The 14,907-nt window shown below is 34.5% G+C and overlaps 1 protein-coding gene across 2 annotated transcripts; it reads left to right on the top strand.

Annotated features, from left to right (window-relative positions):
* The first annotated feature begins 2,251 nt into the window (after positions 1-2,251).
* On the top strand, positions 2,252-5,570 carry LOC139896235 (probable serine/threonine-protein kinase PBL7). 2 transcript variants are annotated; one of them, XM_071878826.1, is made up of 5 exons: positions 2,252-2,586; positions 2,976-3,187; positions 3,382-3,571; positions 4,625-5,013; positions 5,204-5,570. In XM_071878826.1, the coding sequence occupies exons 1-5, from the start codon at positions 2,421-2,423 to the stop codon at positions 5,546-5,548; spliced, it is 1,302 nt and encodes a 433-aa protein (XP_071734927.1). In that variant the 5' UTR covers positions 2,252-2,420; the 3' UTR covers positions 5,549-5,570. The 2 variants fall into 2 exon arrangements, with proteins under 2 accessions (XP_071734927.1, XP_071734928.1); XM_071878827.1 differs by having other exon boundaries at positions 2,425-2,552.
* The last annotated feature ends 9,337 nt before the right edge of the window (positions 5,571-14,907 follow it).

The following is a 14,907-nucleotide window of genomic DNA, read 5'->3' as shown; positions in this document are numbered from 1 at the left end:
TAGTGCGTTATGCGTTGTTGCTTTATTGCAAGTTTGTATTCGTAGTTTGTACATTTTAATTTGTAAAATGTAATTGCTGTATTGTACTATACATAATACATATTTTTACTTTTGTGCCAAAAAAAATATTTGTATTCGTATTTACTTTTGTATATTTGTGTTATAATTCTAGAATTTTGTTTGTGTTTCCATGTATGAATGAAATTAGCTCTAGTTAAAATTTATGGCTGAATCTGATGCTTATTTTTAAAGTTGAAAACTGAAGTTTATTACAGTGTATTTTTTATGTGTTTTGTAACTACTTGAAACTTGAGCGTATGGTTATCTAATTGACTAATAAGGATAATGTTAAATACATTATGCAAAATAATTAAATGAAGACTTTTTATTAATTTTTCATTTGATAAGCTCTATTTTATTTTTTTTAAATAAAGATTATGGCTTAGAGCTTGTTAAGATCATAAGCTCAAACTCCATAATCTCTCATAAGCTTGCGCGTTAATAAGGGATGGCAAAAAAATTCGTACCCAGCGAGTAAACCCGAAATCTGATATTTTTTGGTCGGGTTTGGGCCGGGTATGGAGTTGATGCGGTTCCGGGTCGAGGGATGATTTTAGACACAAACCCGATTATCCAGCCCGTATACCCTGAAAAAGACCTGAGTTCATATACTTGGCCCGTATACTCGATAACCCGAACCATAAATCCGATTACTCGGCCCGTATACCCGATTACCTGACGCGTATACACACAAAATAGAGTTGAATATTCGTAAGATAACTCATTTATCCGATAGTTTGTAAGTAAATGAGACCCGAATACCCGTAAGGAACCCGTTTACCCGTTAGTTAGTAACAAATGAGGACCCGACATGTCCAGGTTTTTAGGACAAATTTTTTAAATCAAGTTTGGGTATATGATTACCCAAACATGACCATATGGTCATCTCTACGCGCCAAACACACATAGTAGCTGAAGTAGGAACTTATTAAATAAAAATGACATTAATTATAATATTAATTGATATGTGAAAATAATAAAAGGTTTTTAGTAATCGTACATATCATAAACTCTATTTTTTTTTCTTCATAAACTACTTGTATAAGGAACTTAGTTTAAGTGGGACTGGTCTCGGTTACCTTCTGGACGAACAGAGGGTGAACTTCACGACTTAATCACTCTACTTGCAGGTATCGAGTTCGATGGAAGCAGACAGGATACATGGGCTTGGAGATTATCTTCTTCGGGTAAATTCAGTGTCAAGGAATTAACAAGTCTTATTGAGGAGTGTAATTCTTCTGTCGATATGCATCACGAACCAACACTCCACAATAACTTACTTCCAAAAAAACTGGAAATCTTCGTTTAGAGAACACTCAAAAGGCGAATTCCGGTAAGGTGCGAACTTGATAAGCGGTGTATTGATTTACATAGTGTTAGATGTCCACTATGCGATGACGATGTCGAAACGGTGGATCATGCCTTGATTTTTTGTAAGCACGCTATGGAACTTTGGGAACGTGTTTTTAGATGGTGGGGGTTGGGCAATTTCTCAAATCTTAGTATTAATTAGATTCTTCAAAGGAATGCCCCAACCTCAATGTCTAACATCGGGAGATTGATTTGGCAAGTCATGGAATGGGTGTGTGCATACTACATTTGAAAGAATCGTAATAACAAAGTTTTTCGAGATAAATGTTGGAATATTCCGGTGGCACTTAATGAAATCCAAGTAAAAGCTTACGAATGGATATCTCACCGCTTGCGTGGAAGAAATCTATATTGGCTTACTTGGCTTAATAATCCTAATGTGTATCTATCCATTTAGTATTGTAATTCATTATATAGGGTCGTAAAAGGGTTTGATTGTCTCACAAACCCGTGTGTGTATTGTTGTATTCGGATATGGGCTTCTAGCCTTCTCCGAGTGTATGTACTTGTGCATTATTTTGAATGAAATTCTTGCTTTTCAAAAAAACATAAGGAACTTATGTTTTAAGGTCGGCAATTTAATACGGAATATAATTATACTATTCAGTTACGAAAATATTTTGAGTTCGTATTTTCAGTTGGGTTGAATAAATTTGATATCGACAAAAAGTAAATGATTGATTTGTAAATACAAAGTTTTTAAAGTGTAGGGGGTAAACTAAAAATATATCTCAATGAGAAAAGATTTAACTATTTAAGCGTACGATCAATTGCGGGAAATATGATGAACATCAACAAATATATACATTCCCACCGTTCACAAAACCTTTTTTTCGTTCCGTTTTTTTCAATTTCCAATAAATAAATATTAGACAATTTCATTGACAATATCGCAAGTACCCTAATTCATATGTTGTTGAATGTTATCGATTGAAAATTATAGGTTTTGAAAATGCAATTCAAAGTATGGGGTTTAAAGTCGATAATCGATGATCGGTGGAACAAAATGGGGGGATTATGTCTATGTTTTCCCGGTCGTCGAAAAGTCAACCCTGAAAACGACGTCGTATCCGAGGAACAACCTAGGTCTAAACCACCCGGTGCTACCACCAGTCCTTCAGGTCTCCTCACAATATATATCTTCTATGTCTATATGTATGTCTTTCTTTCTTTTTCTTTAATTTTATTGCTTTGTATATTTCCGAATTTAATAACTCCTCTACGTTTAAATTTAACAATTTATTAGTTTTTTGGGTTTGAATTAATGTTATAACTGAAAGTGATTGAACAGGGAAATGATTAATATTTTCGAATATTGTTTTCACTTGAGATACAGATTATGCATGTTAGTTTTGGTTAAAATTAAGAAATTGATTGAACAAGGAAATAATATATTCGTGTAACGATTTCATATGATAAACAATGGATAAATTTTCAAAAAGGTTATGTATTGAAAGTTAAAATGCTTTGACAACATATGTAGTAGTATAAAGCTGAATTCCATCCTTTTGATTACGGATTAAATCCGTGGTGTTGAGATGCAGTTCAAAAAGTGGATGATGTAAAGACAGAAACGAAAACAAACAAGCACGAATCGAGAGTGCAAGATGATCATGTTGTTAATGAAGTAAATAAACAAAGGAAATTCAGTTACCAAGAACTCGTAAAGGCTACCAAGAATTTCAAGAGTGAAAATTATCTTGGGGAAGGCGGGTTTGGCGAAGTTTACAAGGGAAAGCTAAAAACCACGAAACAAGTAACATTTTCTATATAATCTTCAATTTTTTGGTATGTATGTTTTATATATATATATATATATATATATATATATATATATATATATATATATATATATATATATATATATATATATATATATATATATATATATATATATATATATATATATATATATATATATATTAATATATATGAATATCTCATGGTTAGGTTGTGGCAGTCAAAAAACTAAGTGAAAATGGGCTGCAAGGGAACAAGGAGTTTCAAGTTGAAATCACGATGCTTTCGCTTGTGCGTCACCCGAACATTGTTACTTTAATTGGATATTGCTCAGAGAACGATAAGCAGCTTCTTGTTTACGAGTTCATGCCATTAGGATCCTTGGAGCAACACCTACATTGTAGGTCTCTTTTCTACTTTTTTTTTAGAGGTGGCAAAATAGACAGTTAGGTAACAATGTAGAAAAGTATAGTTGGCTCAACCCGTACATACTTTCAGTGGCGAATCTAGGATGGAAATCCAACAGGGTCCCAAATTTTTTTTCAAAACTAATTATATTTGAAAGGTACTTTAGTGGTTGTTTACGTAAACAAAAACCATAAATTTTTAAAATACATGGGGTCCTATAATAAATTTAGTGGTGTCCTATACAATTTGAAGTGTATATTAAGAAAATTTCACACTAATGAGGTCATAGGACCCCACTTCACAAGGTGTAGACTCGCCACTGCATACTGTTGTTATGGGCACACTAGCTCTAATAAGAATAATAACTGGTCAAATCGAGAAGATTTTGGCCTAGGTCAAAACAAGCAACTAGTTTTTTGTTCTGTATAATTAGAAGAATAAATTGTTTTATCTTTAATAAAACACCTTCAGATCAAAATGAGCAAATTTTGTGATGGGTCAACATAGGCAGGCCGTTTTTTAGAGATATGTCATGTAGAGTTAGTATGTTATGTATACTTTGAAAACTATATGCTTACAGGAATGATTTCGATTTTCGAATAAAATTACTCATGATATTTATACATTAATACAAACATTGGGCATCTTTTGACTCATTACTTTAAGCTGTTTTGTTACTTATCCAAAATCCAGTTGACCAGTTAGAAAATTGACCCAAATGCAACCCATTCATGAGTAAATGATTTGAACTTGCCACCTATGATCATCTCATAAGTATCTTAAGATACCCCGTGGTGGTTGGGGTCCTAAACAAGAGGTATTAAGTTCAAACCTCACTAGCAATGTATCCTGAGGTGGCTTGGAAAACGGTCAGAAACGGTCACGGAATAATCAGGTTAGACCACGTACATCTGAGTAAAATACTCCACTACTAAGTGGTAGACTAGACATGGAAAATCTCATTTTATTTACCTGTTAACATATGATCATCTCATGATGACAACATTGTTTTCATATGATTTTGTTCTGCTTTGTTCTTGAGCAGATCCTGAACCGTATATGGAACCACTTGATTGGCATACAAGGATGAAGATAGCAGTAGGAACGGCTAGAGGTCTTGAACACTTGCACAATCATTGTGAACCTCGTATTATCTACAGGGACATGAAATCAGCTAATATCTTATTAGGTGAAGGGTACCATCCCAAGATTTCAGACTTGGGTCTTGCTAAATTCGGGCCATTAGGTGATAAATCATATGTATCCACTCGGGTAATGGGCACAATGGGGTATTGTGCACCCGAGTATGGGTACACGGGTCACTTGACCATTAAATCCGATACGTATAGCTTTGGAGTTGTTCTTTTGGAATTAGTGACCGGACGACAAGCATTAGACAAAACAACGGAAGAAGGGCAATATCTTATCGAATGGGTACATCCTTTCTATACACTACGTTCGAATTTGTGTTTCAGAACTTATCATGTGATCAAGATTATTTAAAATCGCAAAAAAACTGTCTTTAATGTTTAGATAAACATGTATTTGCTTATTTTTGAGTCAAAACGAATTTACTCACATTATTTATAGCTAACTAATTTGTTTGTATCTTGTATTTGTTTAGGCAGAACCAATGTTGAGAAACAAAAAGAGATATGTGAAGTTAGCGGATCCGAAAATGAAAGGGAGTTTTAAGGAGAGACCGGTAAGAAAGGCCGTCGAGGTGGCATTGATGTGCTTGAACGATAATTTTGAAAAACGGCCAGACATGAGTGAAGTTGTCGATGCGTTGGGCGTCGTGGCATCTTTGTCTGATCCGCAAACAAATGGTGATCAAAATCAAGACTCGAGTGATGATGAAGATGATTTGTTCAAAGAAGAAGAGGATGAAAGAGCAAAGGCCATTGCTGAGGCTAGAAATTGGGGAGAGAAATATAGACATGAAAAAACAAGCCATACACCATTGTAATGTTGCAACTAGTTAGATTTTAGATATATGAATAGATTAATAACTTATTACATACCTTTATATTCCTTTTGTCTCAATTCTATTGTCCATCATTCTTTTTGAATTTTTTTTTGAAATAGTAATAATTGAAGCACCATTTACAGAACTAGAAAAATTAAAATGGGTTTTACAAATCTAGTAAAACCGGTGTTTGAAACACCGGGTTGCAACTTTTCACCCCAAACCGGTGTTTCAAACGCCGGTTTGGGTACTTTTTGTCATTTCGTCAGACATCCAACGAAAAGGGTGAAAACGGGTGGCATAAAAGCATCTGATCGTGGGACAATCCGAAAAAAGTGTACCCAAACCGGCGTTTGAAACACCGGTTTGGGGTGAAAAGTTGCAACCCGGTGTTTCAAACACCGGTTTTACTAGATTTGTAAAACCCGTTTTAATTTTTCTAGTTCTGTAAACATGTTAAAAATTATTACTATTTTAAAAAAAAAATTCCATTCTTTTTAAGAAATTTCAAATTAATAGTTTGTGTCCATAAAAAAGTCCATTTATTACCTTTGAGCGAAAGAGCCCACGTTTTGGAGTTTTTTCGCTGAATAAATGAGAGAGAATGGGAGGGCGGGTAGGCTGGAGGGGGCTCGTCAGGGAGCAGATCTAGAGTTGATAAAAACAATAAAAGTAAAGTTCTTTTAAATTCATATTTTATGCATTAAAGACAAAAAAAAAAAAGGTTAAAACTAGAAAATGGATAAAAACTACTGTAGAAAATAAAATTAATATATAAAACAAACAAACAAAACCCAATACCACATAGGTGGTGTATGGGGGAAGTGAGATGTAGACAATCCTTCTCCTAATCCGAGAATAAAGACAAGTCATTTCTCCACCCTGAGTGAAAAACACTCTCAAAAGTAGAGAAACTCACCCCTCTCTATATTCGACGGATAGAGAGATTGCTTCCGAGTGGACCTCCGGCCAATAAGTAAGAAAAAAAAAATTTAAAAATAAAATAAAATTGAGACGCCATGAAAATGGTAAAATCAAATTTACAGGGTTTTAAATCCTACCTTAATATTACTTTAGGCTCTAACACTCAGTCAAGTCGCCAATAAAATTAATATATCTTTAAAAAAAAATTATATAGATTTGGGATGAAAAAGTAATTGTTTAGTCACTTAACAAAAATACTTGAACACTGAAGAGACGTGTAAGGAACAACACGTTGGATAAGGAAAAGCATTAATCAATAAGAACAAAAGATTAACTACCAATAAATATTCGTTGGATCATGTTATTTTTCTTGAGAGATAAAAAACAATACTCCGATAATATTCATAACTATCGGAAAAAGTCAACCCCGCTTCGGTGAAGGAAAAAAATTGATGAATTTATCCCAACTTAAGCATTTTCGCTGAAATAACTTGCGATTTGTTAGTGGAGTAATTTTCAGTTACCACTGCAAAATTGTGGTCCCAATTTAAGCATTTTCGGTCGAGACCTAAAATCTCGGCAATGACTAAATTTCTTGGCCATTGCGATTTTTGTAGGCGAGAATTACTTGCTAGTCGCAGTTCGCAAGAAGTGTTTGCTAATTGCAAATTGTAACTTGCATATGACCTGAAGTATTCAGTAGGTTTTTCTGTTTCGCCTATACTAATTAAAATTTATAAGCCAATATACTTTAAACACGTGAAGAGATATGATAATTAAGTTTGAGAATCATGATCTTAATAATATTTGAATGAGCAATGTCATATACAACAGTATATAATTATATATATTAAACTTGTGTGTAGCTATGTTTTATATGTAAGGAGGATATTAAAAAGAATGTTGTTTAATTAAATTAAATTAAATTAAAAATACATTAGCTTTGATTGGCAAATGGTTGTGGAGGTTAAATCGAAAACTACTCTTTGTGGGTCAAATCCATTAAAAGCATTTATGATCCTCGTGGTGGTGTTCGTGTAGGCTATTCTAACCGATCAGGTACCCCTAGGGGTGTTTGGTCTAATATTCTTTGTACAAGACATCATACAAAAGATAATGGCATTCGTTTCTTTAGTTCATTTGGAAGGAAAGTTGGAGATGGGGCAAGCAATCATTCCTGGGGAGAGCATTGGTTTTTAGATGATTGTTTGAAAGATAAATTCTCACGCTTGTACCATCTTGAAATTGAAAAAAACAACAAAGTGTGTGATCGTGCAATCTGGACAAGAAGCGACTGCAGAGGCAATTGGAGTTGGTGTCGATCTCCACTAGGACGCGCAAATGGTGAATTATTGGAGCTTAATAATCTGTTAAATGGTTTCGTATTGAACAAGAGGGCGGCGGACTCATGGTATTGGAAGCTAGACAACGGTGGTATTTTTTTCCTTCAAAAGCGCTTACTGCCATTTTAGGAGACAGAATACTTCATGTTCGACCTTTCATTCGTGAATCTCTAAGAAACCGTCTAGTTCCACAAAAAGTGGAAATCTTCGTATGGAGAGTTAGATTGCAACATCTTCCGGTATGTACTAAACTTGATGATCGTGGTATTGATTTAAACTATGTGAGATGTCCCCTATGTGATGATAGTATAGAGACGGTTGACCACACCCTATTGCTTTGTAAACACTCTTTGGACGTTTGGGAGCGTGTTTACAAGTTGTGGGGTGTAACGACCCTAGTTTTTCCATCTTTTATTAATAATATTTATTATTAATGCTTGCGCTTTAATGAATGTATTTTATTACATTTACTTGTTACCGTACGTGACTTTACATGTCCCGACTCGTCTTTGTGACACACGTGCTTTTCACGAATAATATTTCGGATATTATTCACGTTCATGATTAATTGTTATTGATCATTTTTAATTAACTAATGTAACTAGATAATTAATTGGGCTTTGTTTATTTAATTTGTTGATTACTTGGACTTGGAATCATGTTAATGGACTTAGAAGCCCACCCTACTTCTCTTAATGGATTAATTAAGAGCCCACTTTTATGCAAGTATTTCATGAAGACTTAAACCAGATTAATTAGTGAATGGAATCTAGTTACATGCATATTTACACCACTTTCCCATACCATTTAACTTTAATACCAATTTGAGCTCTCACCACCTCCCCATGTTTGAAAGTAGAAGCTTGACCTTTCCTCTCTTGGCCATGAAAACCGACGGCTCACATGGGGGAGGAAGGAGTTCATTTTTCAATTTTGTTTTGCTACCTATTCACTAGTTTCCTTTCATTTCACACACACACTTACTTGCACTCTTTCTCTCATCTTTTTTTCTCTCAACCTTGTAAGTAATATGAACTACTTTTTTCTTCTTTTTCCTTTACCAAACCGCCACCATCATCATTCTTTTACTTGTTCTTGTTTGTTGTTCAATTACTTGTAGTTGTTTGTTGTTGTTAAAGATCAAGTTCTCTAACTTGTATCTTCATGTAATCTTGGTTACTTTCATCTTTTGTTTGATGAAGAACCAAGAACAAGAATCTAAACTTTCTAGTTTATGGTTCTACACTTAATGTTTTAAAGATTTAAAGTTCATGAGTTTAAAATTATACTTGTGTTCATGATTGTAAACTTAAGGTTTACTTTCTTAAAGATCAAAGCCTTGGCTTGAATCTTTATAAGTATGAACAACCATGAACTTTTACTTGTAAATTTAGTTTATTTTCTTTCTTTTGTAAGTACTTTAAAGTTGTGATGTTGTTAATTTGGTCAAGTATTACTAGTTAATCTTGATCTCATATTTCTTGAAACTAAAAGTTAACTTTATAAGTTCAAGAACATGGAGGTTTAACTTTCTAGTTACAACTTCATATACTTGTGTTGGATCTAAGCTTCTATAGCTTATGGTCTTCTAATTTTGTTGTAAATAAGAGCTTACAAGCTTACATACATGTTACTAGTTGAAAATCTTTGTTTCATAACTTATGGTTTCATTAAAGTGAAGATCCAAGTTTTGTAACTTAGGATCTAACTTAAGAACACTAGATCTAGACTTTCTAGTCTAGGATCTTTAAGATCTAGCTAAGATCTAAGTTCTACAAATTAAGATCTTGATTATTTAGTTTACTTTCAAGATTGTAGCTTAATATTACTTTTATAACTCATGTATGTGTCGGATCTAAGATCTTGATGTAACTTTGGTTCATCAAACTACTTACAACCCTTAATTGAGTTGTGCTACATATCTTAGACTTACGCTAGTGTTATTATGGTCAAAACTTGGTTAAGATGATGCAAACACATCAACGAGTTGTACACTTGAAGCTATACGCATCAAGGATGAGAACCGTGATGAGCATCAAGCACCAAGAACCCACCGGAACACCTTACTTACTATTTTATGGAACTGATCAGTAACCTGGGCTACTGAAAAAGTTGATTTCCAGCTATTTCGGTTCGAGTAGATGATTTTCTGTTTAGACCTCGTCTTAATCCGAGTTACGGTTTAGGATTTATGGCCATCCGAAAGTCACTACACCCTTTTAACGTTGTGCTGAAATTTCTGACCTACTCGCACTTAAACCGTCGCCACGATCAAAGAAGATGAGTTTAGTTCTGGAAATTGGTCAGCCTCTAGGGGACTCATATACGGAGCCATGGCCACTGGTCTCACCTCATTTAAGTTTGTATAGAGGTCGTGGCGACTGAACGAAGTCAGCCTTTATTTCAAACTCTATTCTTGATTGAAACTTACTTTACACTTTTTGATTAATGATGAATGATGATGATACTTAAGACCTAATTTACATACTTTTAAACCTTTAGGAACGATTTACTAACTTAGTAACTTTTGACTTAGGTTGAGGACCTTTCGGACCAACCACTTGCTTACTATTCCAGCGTATCGACTTTTACTACTTTCCACTGTGAGTTATAGCATCCCTTTTTACTTTAACTATTTTGGGAACTGGGAATACATGCGCATTTTACGTTTTATATACTAGGCACGAGTACTTAAACTTTATATATGTGTGGGTTATACAACGGCATAAACTTTCCCCTTAGCTCGATAACGTTTAGTCATTGGTCTTTGAACCGGTGAACGCGAATCTTAGATATGGATCCATAGGGTTTGACATCCCCACTCGGGCTAGTAGCGCTAGCATTTAATGGGTGTTTAATACTTCGTAAACTTACGCACTCGCCAAGTGTACATTTAGGGGGTGTTATTTACGTTAAGTTAGTTACCAAGTGCCCACGGTTATACATATACTTTTCATACTGTTTTGAAACGCTGTTTGAAACACTGAAATCTCGTGGCCTACCTTACATTATTGTTATACTTAAACTATAGCTCACCAACCTTTGTGTTGACGTTTTTAAGCATGTTTTTCTCAGGTGCTTAAGGTTTGCTTGCTTCCGCTGTACTAGTCATGCTTTGTAGACACCCGCTGCGCTTATTAGAGATGTCACCGCATGAAACGTTTATTTTGCATTCAAACTATGTTATTTTTGAAACAATGTATTTGTAACGACCTACGGGTCACGTACTATTATTTTTGCTTGCAATTCGTAGAAGCATACTTTCGGATGTTAAAAATTTGAAGTTGGTTAAAACGTCACCTTTTATCATGAATGCAAACTCTTTTTGAAACAGCTTATAGTATTTGACCTTGCAATGATCCTGTTGTTGATGATTCGTACACAATGGTTTTGTACGGGGCATCACATTTGGTATCAGAGCATTGGTTGTAGGGAATTAGGTTGCATTAGTGAGTCTAGACCGGACCGAGTAGGATTCACTAATAGGACTAATCTACAACTTGCTAGTTTACTTGTTTCTGCGGAACTTGCTGCATGCTGCTGCTTACTTTTACTGCTATATGCCGTATACTATTACTTGCTTTCGCTACTACATGCTATTATCTGCTTTCGATTGCATGATACTTGTCATTATTGCCATGCTACTTACTGCTATAGATGATCTAGACTGTCGTAGTTACTTTGCCTAATACGTGCTTGCTTTATGACCTACTGACATGGAAAAAGTTATTTTTCCTTGTTCAGATGTCAGATATCCCGCCCGTTATCATTTTGGAGAGCGACTCAGGCTCATCCGCCACCTCGCCTGCTACTGATGCCGACACACAAATCCCGTCCTCTTTGCCCTTCAGCGACTCTGGCGCTTCGTCCTCTGGAGCCAGTAGCCATGCACCTGACCCAATGATCATCTCCGACGGACATGAGGATCTACCGGAGATTCCAGCTCCACTCATCCCAGGACCCTCGGAGCCACATCACCATTCCGGTGGTGCTGTGATTCCTGGGGAATATGGGGATGTTCCTTTCTGGAATGAGCATGGTCATTGGGCTAGACGCCTACCTGATTGACGTGTCGTGCCGATTCCACCCAGCAGATACCGACTGATGACTACTGGCCGAGCACATCCACCTTCCGATGATTCCGACGACTCGTCATCCGACTTTTCCAGCGACGAGGATTCCGACGAGGACCCTGAGGAGGCACCCGTGCAGCCACCCTCTACCCCGCCAAAGAAGCGGTATCGTTTCGACGGTACCGTTATTCCAGGGATTAACGGAGGTAGATCGTTCGTTAACTGTAACGTCCTCCCAATAGGGTATGGAAGAAACGTTACTAATATCAAATAAACCAACATATTATAATACGAGAACAATACTAAATGAGAAAATTTAACTTTATTGAGTACGCAGCGGAAAATGAAATGTCGTTACAATAATGGAAATAACGATAAAGTAATTGTTCATATGCAGAAGTAATAAATGCGATATCTCTTGATCCTAAGTCCAAGTAGCATCACATAAGTAGTAGATAAGAAAGCTTGAATCAAACAGCACCTGAGACAAAACATGCTAAAGTGTCAACCAAAAAGGTTGAGTGAAGTTCATAGGTTTAACAAAAGTAGTTATCGTTGTTTTTAGACCACAAGATTTAGTTGTAAAGTTGATCTCCCGCAGGATCAAAAAGTAGATCTCGCAGATCCAAAAGTAGTACTGATTCGTGATATTTTAGACTAAACGTTTGTTTTGTTGCCCCGATGATAAGTTGGCAGTACCTTATCACCATGTTTAAATCATTATTAAGTAATACAAAGACATCACGGTCAAATGTATCGGGGACGTTACTCCCGATAGGCCTACCCCCAATAAATAAGCATGCCGCAGCACTTAAAAATATCACTGTAGGGACTTAGTCGGACATAGCCGGGTATAGCATAGTTTTAGCAGTTGGTACTTGTGTCTAAATTGTAAATAGTAAAAGCAGCATGTGTCTCACCCCAAATAAATTAAATAAGTTTGCTAGCAATAAAGAGTGGGGCTATGAATTCACCTTAGTAAGTAGAGAGAGTTATTCCTCGGAATAGAGAGTTGAACGAGTGAGCAGGAAAGTCAACCTATTGACATTTAAGAGTAGTTAAGTGTTTTGCCCATGTTTAAGTTTAAGTATGTGTTTAAGTATAGTTTGTTTTACTAAGTTTCTATTCCTAGTAAGTTATTATTTTTATAAAGTTTCTATTTTTAGAAATTTTCTTATTTTACTAAGTTTCTATGACTAGAGAGTTTCTACTTTTATGAGTGTTTCCATTTTAGGATACTTGCCGTATTAGATAAGCTTCCAATCACCCCTTTTCCTTCGAATGGCTAATTTAGATGTAGGGGCTTGAGCCATAGGACTCTTTAAATCGGAAATCCAAACCCTCTGCCTAGAATCTCGTAGAAACCATTCGTCAAGAAAGTTCGAAGATCTATACATCTCTAATACATATCCCAAAATGTTTTTGTGCTACAATATAATTAGTAGGTTATAGGTGCTAGTAATAGTAATAGTGTATACATGTTAAGTACTAGTATAAGTAGTATTAGGGTTTCATTAATTAGGGTTAGTTAATTAAAGTAGTAATTAATAACTAGGGTTTAGTAATTAATGTCCTAGGGTTTCATAAATGTTTAGAGTTTAATTAATTAGGGTTTAAGAATTATAGTTTAGGTGTAATTAGGGTTTAAGGTTTTAATATGTATATGTATATATAATTCGTATATATATGTATATATATATATATATAAATATTTTTTTTACATGTATATATGTATATATAAATCTAGGTGTGTTTATGTATATACTTATGAATAACAAGTTTATAATATGAATATGAATTATCAAAGATCAAAGTTTATGTAAATAGTTTAGGGTTTATGTTATACCTTTGAAGATTCAAGATAATTAACAAAGAAAAGATGAACACGATGAAGATGAAAGATCAAAGCCTTGAAAATCTTGAAGAACTCCTTGAAGATTCTTGAAGAACACGAAGAACAAGCTTGAAGATCCGAATACCACAAGAGAGGGAGAGGGAGAGATTGTTTTTGAGAGAGAATTTTGGTGTGATTTGTGAATGAGAAACTAGGTGTTTATATAGTGCAAGTATTAGAGTGTTAGTCAACATAAGGATGTTCTAATTAATGATTTTATTTTGTTTTATAATTTTTAGTCAACAATAGGTGGTACTAGTTTATAATTAGTCAACATAAGGATGTACTAGTTTACACTTTATTTTTAGTCAACATAAGGATGTAAGATTTTTTTAGTCTCATTATTATTACTATTATTATTATTATTATTATTTTTACATTTACTACATGATAAGTATTATTTTCTTTTTACTAATTCATGACTTGTATATATTTAGTTCCCAATTGTTTTATTATTTATATAAATGTCACTTTTTATTTATTACTTATAGGTTATTAGTTATAATATTACATAAATGCATAAATTTTAATTAGCAGTGAGTGTCGACTAACAGTTTATTATTTTCATCTTTTATTAACTTGTCAATTTTTGTACAAAGTTAATTAATATGTTTTCTAACTCTTAACACTTAACAATTGTTGATTAAAGTTTAATCATTAAGTTTTAATTATATTGTTTGGGCTTTTAATATTGGAAAAATATAGAATGAAAAAATGAGGGTCGTTATAGTACCTCCCCGTTATTGAAAACTTCGTCCCGAAGTTTTTAGGTAGTTTCCTCGTTTGCATCAGCAGTTGAGAAGAGATGGGGATATTTCCGTTTCATATGGTCTTTGCGTTCCCAGGTATATTCGGGGCCTCTACGCGAATTCCAACGGACTTTAACGATAGGTATATTGCTTTTACGCGTTTGTTTGACCTCTCCTTCCATGATTTCTATAGGTTATTCAACGAAGTGCATTTTATCATTAATGCGAAGATCATTCAAAATGATGATGTTATACAAGTCATTTCAGTAAATTGGATACATGAAATGTATTATGAATAGTATTGAGCTCATTTAAAACCTTGAGCATTTTATGCCACAATATTAGGGCAGACAAACAAAGAGGAATTCGTGAAAAT

This window comes from Rutidosis leptorrhynchoides, chromosome 3, assembly GCF_046630445.1.
Source record: "Rutidosis leptorrhynchoides isolate AG116_Rl617_1_P2 chromosome 3, CSIRO_AGI_Rlap_v1, whole genome shotgun sequence".
In the NCBI taxonomy this organism is placed as follows: domain Eukaryota; kingdom Viridiplantae; phylum Streptophyta; class Magnoliopsida; order Asterales; family Asteraceae; genus Rutidosis; species Rutidosis leptorrhynchoides.
This window is presented reverse-complemented; position numbering and strand designations above follow the sequence as displayed.